The sequence below is a fragment of the Larimichthys crocea genome, chromosome XXII (genome assembly GCF_000972845.2).
Source record: "Larimichthys crocea isolate SSNF chromosome XXII, L_crocea_2.0, whole genome shotgun sequence".
In the NCBI taxonomy this organism is placed as follows: Eukaryota; Metazoa; Chordata; class Actinopteri; family Sciaenidae; genus Larimichthys; species Larimichthys crocea.
In genome coordinates, this window is record NC_040032.1 from 1,675,898 (window position 1) to 1,684,082 (window position 8,185).

The 8,185-nt window shown below is 38.8% G+C and overlaps 1 protein-coding gene across 1 annotated transcript in view; it reads left to right on the forward strand.

Moving 5' to 3' along the window:
* nectin1a (nectin cell adhesion molecule 1a) overlaps positions 1-3,477 on the forward strand; it is an 18,529-nt gene extending 15,052 nt beyond the window's left edge. Inside the window, exon 10 of the mRNA XM_010744588.3 lies at positions 2,367-3,477. Within this exon, the coding sequence (XP_010742890.3) occupies positions 2,367-2,681 (315 nt within the window). The 3' untranslated portion in view covers positions 2,682-3,477. The remainder of the gene's footprint in view (positions 1-2,366) is intronic.
* The last annotated feature ends 4,708 nt before the right edge of the window (positions 3,478-8,185 follow it).

Consider the following 8,185-nt stretch of genomic DNA (forward strand, 5'->3'; position numbering starts at 1 on the left):
AGGTTTTTGTCCTGTCTGTCATTTCCTGTTTTATTTTGGTATTTACTGTCCTCTCGCTTCAGGTCACTTGCCCTTCCTCATGTGTCACCGGTCTAGTGTCTTCCCCGCCTGATTGTTCCACCTCTTCCCCATTACCCTGTGTATATATTGTCTGTGTCTCCCTTTGTCTTGTGCCAAAGTGTTTTGTCCCATGATTGATCACCTAAGCCTTCTTTCTTGCCTGTTCACAGCCTTAGCCTTGTTGCTTGAGTGTTCCTTTGTTTTTTTGCCTCGATTGAGTGAATTTTTGTTGTAAATTTCGTAGTATAGCCGTTTGTTTCATTGTGCTTAGTTTAGTTGTTTTTTTCATCCTCCCTAGGAGAGATTTTCAGTTAATGTTTTGCAGCCTTTGATTTTCCTCCTTTTGAGTGATTTTGATTTAGATATTTTTCATAATGCAGTTTAGAGTTTTTTCCTCCCTTTGGATGGACTTTTGGTTTCCCTAGTTTAGGCCTGTTTTAAGCCTGCGTTAGCCTCTGTCGAGGGTTTTTTGTTATTCCAAATAAAACAGCTCACTGACACTTCTGCGTCTGAGTCCTGCTTCGAGTCCGGCCTGATAAAACTTGAATATATGGAATGAAACTTGAATATAGAATAATATGAACTGAAAGCATGACCTTGAATATATTGAATGAAACCTTGAATATATTGAATGAAACTTCACGACGTCAGACTTCGCGGCAGTGCCTGCAGCCATCTGTGTAACAGTCGGTAAAAGCGAAAGACAATGAGTCAGGCCGCCCGCAATCTAGTTGCAGCGATATTAAGCAAGGATGACATGATAAATACACTAACTTGACCTCACCGCGGTGTGACAAGTTTCATTCAATATATTCAGACTTCATTTGATATATTCAAGGTTTCATGCAATATATTCATTTGTCCCACCTTAACAGAAGTAAATCGAAAACAATCTGTACACGTTCACAGTCCTGAGAGAGGTGTAATCAGGCTAAATAAACAACACACATTTTCGTAGACCTTAAAAAGTGTCTTTCATAGCACTTCTAAAAGTAATAATCAATATGATAATATATGTAATTTCTCCTGTTTTCTTTGTAAAGTGCTTTGTAACTTTTTTTTTTTTTTTTTAAGTGCGATAAAGAAGAACAACGAGTTTCTCAAGCAGAGGAGAAAATGGTGGAAAGACAAAGAGGTCGGGGAAATATGAATGAATGAATCCTACAGATTAGATGTTCAGGAATAATGTTTTTGGTCAATTTCAATTCAGTTTTATTTCCATAACACCAAAAGAAAGTTACCTCATGACTCTTTACATAGAGAGCAGGACTAGACCATACTGTTAGGAATATTACTTTCAATATCAATAATGCCAGTAATGAAAGTCATCACAACACTGAGACATTTGGCAACTGGAAAAATACATCACCTAGTGAATCATACCTCACTACAGGGTCGACCGCACCTCCTCAATGAGGTAACAGTTTGTGTCGCCTCCTCGCTCAGAGCTGCTCCGAGAGCTTAGATCAGTGGGACAGTGTCAAACAACTGAACCCTCTAAAAGAGCGGTGCTCACAGTGAATTGAACTAAATGCATCCATTCACAACTAATGAAAGAGGACGTGAGTCTTAGTGTTGCAAGACATGATGACTCTCAGACACTGTAATAATCCAAACAACAACAAATAGGAGTGCGCAAGGAAACAACGCCAGTGTCACAAGAAAACTTTAACAAATGGTAATGCTGCATTCACATGGATTCAAGCAGACATTAGACAGCAGACGGACGGCACAGAAAACAACAACAGCATTACATTTTGTTTTATGTCATTTTTAATCATTAGCTTCTCGTTGTCCAGATCCTCCATGTTTTCTCCTCATTTTATCATCCTGCTCTCATCCACTAATGTGTTATCCAGTTTGTTTCTGCCAGAATCCATGAATGCAGCATGAGGTCAAACTCAGCATTTTGTAAAGCAGATGAACATTTATGAAAATAAACTGTTCAACTTTTGGACTGTGAACTCCGTTCAAAATGTGAAACTGTAGGTGAACTAGTTCATTTTAATCTTTGTGAACTGAACCCTGAGTGAGCTCTTGTTTAGTATGAATTTGCACAACACCGATCATGTACTGTATTGTTGCACTGCCCGGTGTTTGTGTGCACGAGAACCAACAGAAGTTCATAAAAAACATTGCTGTTTATGTTCTATGTACTGTATGGCCACACGTGTTACACATGTGTGTCCTCTAAATACTGGTTGACTTCTCACACATGTAAGCATATCTGGTACAAAGCAGTCGTAGAGTACGTGGATTGTTTGTGATTTTAATACGTCTTTATTATGCATCTCATTTCTCAACAGCATTCAGGACGGTTTTATGAGGAGCTTCCAAACACAGCGGACTATGTGAGCTACAGACTGGCCTGTAACAAGGAGGACTACCCTGAACCCTATTCCCCTCCCATTAACCCCCCTCTCTCATTTCTACCCCAACAACCCTACCAATCCCCGCAACCAACCATAGCAGACAGCAGCAGCAGCAGCAGCATGTCCAAAAACACCTTCTCCCTTCCTTCACACACCACGGCCATCTTTAAATACCCGTCAGTACAGGGCCTGTCTTCCCCCCCGCCAGGAGTTGCAGCGTACACTTTCCCCAAAGAGCAGTACGTCTGAACTTTCTTACAAACTCAAACCTCTTCAGTAAGCTCAGAACAAACAACCTGCTTTAAACCTGAACCTTTCCCAAGAGGAGGTTGTTGTTTAACTCCGGACTATCAGACAGTGACTGACTGTACCACTGTGAACAGCTCCGGAAGTCAAGGGACAGTGCAGCTTTTGTTTTTGGGCTTTTAAAGCATTTCCTCTCCTTTGTCCAGTCTTTTATTGTGTTATCCATTCTTGAAAAGGGAATATTGTTGAACCATGTTTCAAAAACACGTTTAAGTTTTAGTATAAAGGAAGGTCAAGCTAGAGATGATTTGACTGTCATTTAAAATATATAATGTATGTTGCATGGATGTATTATATTTAATTGATACTTTCAACTTAATGGATAGGATTATTTCTTCATGTCTGATGTGATTGACTCCTGAATTTATCATCTATGGGATCATTTTGTAAAAAAACAGAAAACTAAAAAAATGTTTCCTACTTTATTTGTAACACCCACTCTTCATCCTGCGTCGTACACACTGACAGTCCCTTCACTGAGGAACAGCAGGCCTCACTGCTTGGTTGTATCTCCTGTTCTGATATGAAACTTTTACTGTGTTTGTATTTTGTATTGTTTCTGTTGTTCTTTACAAAGAAAAAAAATAATTTTTATTTACTGAAGACTTTGTTGAATTATGATGTTTCTGTTTTTATTTGCGCTATCTGCGGGTTTTAGTATTCATTGACACTGGTTGTTGGATGAGCCTTGAATTTTTAGCATTTAAATAAAAAACATGTAAACTCAGCAACAGCTGAAAACCACACATGCTTCTACTCTTTCTTTACAATACATACAGTATACATTAGGGAGGAGTAGTATCGAAGATTTTGCACAGTCTAATGGTGTAGAAGAGAAGAAGAGAGGCTTCTAGCGTAGTCCTGATTTAGTGTCCTGGTTGTTTGTATCTTCTGTGGTTGATTTGGGTCATGTGAACACTTTACCCAAGTGTAAAAACTTTATAAAGATATATTTCCTATCTAGAGCTACTAAGTGTGCTAAAATGTGGTACAGAGAGTGTAGACTTCCTGCTGTGAGTGTGCCTTTGTTTCTTTTATTTTCATCAAACTACATTTGTGTTATTCAAACTATGCTGTATAAAATGTGATTATCTAAGTATCATGAAATCAGAGTATCACAGCAAGGTCAACAAAACTAAACACTGTACTCATGTTCTCATGAAAACCAGCAACTTATTATTTGTCCAGAAGAAGAAATGAGAAAAGGTTTTGTTATGGTACAATGTTTAGAAGTTAAATTTACATGGGTTTGTTGTTGCATTTTAATTTGTATTCAACATCCTTTTTGTAGTAGATCAATTGTTTGTAATGTAACATAGATGAAAATATAAGTAAGACAATCAAAATCAAAATGTGTTATAGTTAAAACATTTAAATTCTTAGAAACTTTCAAAAATGCTGTAAGGGAGGACAGACACGAGGCAGAAATCATACACACAAGGTACAAACGCATTGCATTCACTGGATAAAAAATAAACACATTATCTCGATAAAAGATGAGAAAAGATCTCGTAATTATGAGATGAGGAAAGGTGCCACATTGGCCAATGCACTTCAGTAAAGTTGGAAAGATATTGGCAGATTTGAACTTCCAGGATCAATAACTCTCAAGTGAAACACAAAACACGCATATTTTCAACTGTAGTAAAATAGACAACGAGCTACAATCTAATGTTCATCAAAATGTGCCATCCTCGGAGCCACACCAAGAACATTAATGTTTACATGCAGCCGGCTGTAAGAGCAGTGAGCATGGTCCGTCTACAAAGTGCAACACCGAAAAGAAACATTACAAAAATGTTCAATAACTTCACTATAGTACAGTGTAGTGTTACCAAAATCACTACACACTTAATTGGTCTGCTACAGATTACACTACAACACTTGACACTTTTTCGTATGAAAAATGCCTTGGTGGTGGATGACTAGACCCTCACACAATGCGGACTGGCCCGGTGGATTTTGGGGGTTACAGGAAGTATAACAAACTAGTAATAATGTACAAACATGATGTGACTATCTAATTGTCATGAAATCAGAGTACCACAGCAGCGTCAACAAGTGTTTTAGAACAAAGAAGAGTAGAAGAAGAACATACAGACAAAGTCAACCAACCTGTCCTCATACGTAGCTTGTCAAAAGACAACTTCAGTGTCTCATACTGACACACAAGGAGCCCTTCAGCACCTGTATGAGACACACTGGGCTTTCAGTTGACTCCAATGTAAACACGTCCGTGGCAGTAAGAGACGCTCAGAGCTCACAGACAGCAGAGAGACTGATAGGCAGCATTGTGCAGCAGTGAGTTCTTCAGACTAACAGGAGGAAAATAACAAATATGAATCTGCAGGTTAATGGACATGTGTTATTTGTGTGAGCATTGGCAGCGTCTGAATGAGTCAGTCAACATAATACTATACAAAGTGAGGAGTGAGCAACATCAGTCCAAGTTAATGTGTGCCCCACCCCAACAGTCTTGGCCCTAAGCAACCGCATAGCTCGCTTATGCCAGTGGCCGGCACTGTTTTCATGTATATGCAGAAATCATAACTTGTTCAGTCCTGGAAAAGTCCTGGAAACGTCCTGGAAATACAAAATGTTTATAAATCCTTGACATGGTCAGTAAACGTGGTGAACTTTTGAATGTGGCTGCGACTTTTTGTCCAGTCAAAGACGTCTGCCGATGTGTCTTCCAGACTTCCAGACTGTCTGCTCTCATTGGACTGGCAACATGTAAGCACGCAAGCCCGGCAGCCATTTTGAATCTCCACTCACAAGACGAGAAAATTAAAATATAGTATTCTTACTAAACAAGTAACAATAAAAGAACAAACAATGTGAAGAACTTGTCAACTTTAAGTTTTTCCTGACACCTCTGTTTGTTAGGAGAAGTCCTAACTGATGATGTCAGATGACATTTTCTTCTTTCTTCTTCAGGTCAGGCCGATCACATTTTATGGACAGAAGTATAAACACATCTATGTGAGTCAGATGAAGCCTGATGCTTGAGAACATTTTTCTTTGTTTGCTGAAGATGAGCCACTGCCGATCCCAGCACAACGCAGCCGATTAGATTTGTGTCCGACTTGGTCCCGACTCATTCTGACGTCATGCATAACATAAACAACGGGATCCTCTTCCATTTATAAGTGATATTGGGGCTGACCACAGCGTTAATTTCGGTGGTCAACTGAAACCGACAGTGTTCCTCTCATGATGCCTGACACAGATAATTTGATGATTGTTAAGAGCTCTGACTGAAAGTTCTGCACAAAGGTGTTGTTTTTTTGTGTCTCTCTTTTGAACAGATGAACCCAACGGAAGACCACTTCACACTCTGTTTGAACAGCTTTTTCAACCCTCAAACTAAACAAGACTCCATTGTGGGGCCTCCAGCTTCCATGTTTTGGAATCAACTGAAAATATTGTCTTAGCCTTGTGCTGACCATAAAGAATAATCAGAAAGGTACTGTGTCTTTTGATTATACATTTGGAGCGGTGAGTTTTGTTCAGTGTCATTACCAAAACATTTGACTGCTGTTAGTGCTGTTCACTCAACAAAATGTAAATGTTAGGTCTATAAAGGATATCACATGAAATACTTCATAATACTGTCTCTATCTCCTCTGTTGACTCTTTACAGAGTGTGCTGAAACTACATGACTCTGGGACTCATAGACAACCTTGACAAGCTGTATGTGAGTACACACCAGTGTGTGTGTGGTGAACTTCATATTAAAGCTGTTGTGTGTAGGATTTGAACATTTGGATAGCGTCACTAGGACACTGCCTTTTGTTTTTGTCACAGTATGTAAAGCAGTAAATTAACTCTGACTCATTAACCTGATGGAAATCTTCCTTCTCTTCTCAAGTGTCATGTATAAACCTGGTACAGTGATCAGCCATGACCCAGAAACCTTCTCTAAAATGCAATGAGGCTGCAGTCATTGGGAGTCGACCCACAAACAAGTAACTGTGCTTCATATTTAGAGAAATTGCTGTAATGATACAGGGACTTGATGAGGACTTTTTAAAACTTGAGTTTCCCTCAATGACAATAAAAAGGATGAATAGCGCAGGCGTGATGTCACCCATTGGGTTTTGGAACTCAAAACATGTGGTGCTGGCCAGTACCATGTTGGCTGTCCTGGCCAGAATTGCATTGGCAGTAACTCAAAACCTGAAGCAAAGAGCTGAGTAAATCTGAGTTTGATAAAAGTAAGAACAGGAACGTGGAAGTAAAAGTAAACTTCAAACCACAAACCTATGTCTACGTTCCCCAAACCAACTATCAGGTGAGCTGATCCATCAAAAGTGCCTGGTTTGTAAAGGGACTAGTTTTTCTGCTCAGGGTTCAGACTCACAAATCACAAACTACAGAATGAAGAGAGTTACAGACACAACGTGGTGATTTTAGTCATGATGTAGGTTTGGAGAAAAGAAATGAATCACATGTTTAGTCTGGTTGTCTTCTCAGGTTTGTGTCCAGGCTGACTGTGCTTTCATTCCTGACTGATGCTTGGTCCTGATCCAGATGTCGTGTGTGAGAATCCTTCGCTTTCACAGCAATGTCTCCTGAAAGGATTAGCTCAGTTCTCCCAGCAGATTTTCTGCAACTGTATCTAATATATTTAAATCATTATAGCTGTTATGTTTTTATGTCTTAGGTACAGCAGGACATAAAGGTGTTTTTTCTCAGAAAATGAGGGGTGTAGAACCTAAAAAGTACACTCTCATGCTACCTAAATCAGAAATTAAGGATTATTAATTAATCTATTAATGTCAGTTAGGCTCTTTATATATTCTAAAGTTTGGCATGGGCTCGTTTTATTTTCTTACATGCGTGGCGCTGAATATGAACAGTTTGCACTTTAACAAAATAAAGTAAAATAAAGTCAGAACTTTGTATTTAAGATAATTTAGGCTGTCATCAGTATTCGTAAATATACAGCATAATGTTGAGGGTTTTTTTTTTCAATGGGTTACCTCTGTAAAATATCTCCACCATAAACATGCTGTTTAACATTATTCGAGTTGATAACTCCTTATGTTACTGTGCACGCAATAATATAAAATATAGTGAGAATATGGATGATTAGCATAAATCGGACTGGGTGCTGTAGTTTTATCACAAAGGTTAGATTCAGAGAAGTAGGTAATGTTAGTGTTAACATGATTACATATCAGACCAAATAATCAGGAGTGAAAGAGTTCAAATAAGAGTTAAATGTAGTTTTAATTTGATGGATCAGCTAGAGGGTGGTAAAAGAAAAGTCAGAGTTAAAGTAGCTACAAATCCAGTGTAGTGTGTCCAGCTCTCATAAGGGGATCACAGACTTTGAAGTCTCGACATTCAGCTTTAGATTCAGTGACCAGCTCGGCACGCCTGAGTTTCACTTTTTCATACCCTTTTCTCCTTAGCTGCATCTTTTCATCTATTTCTTTTT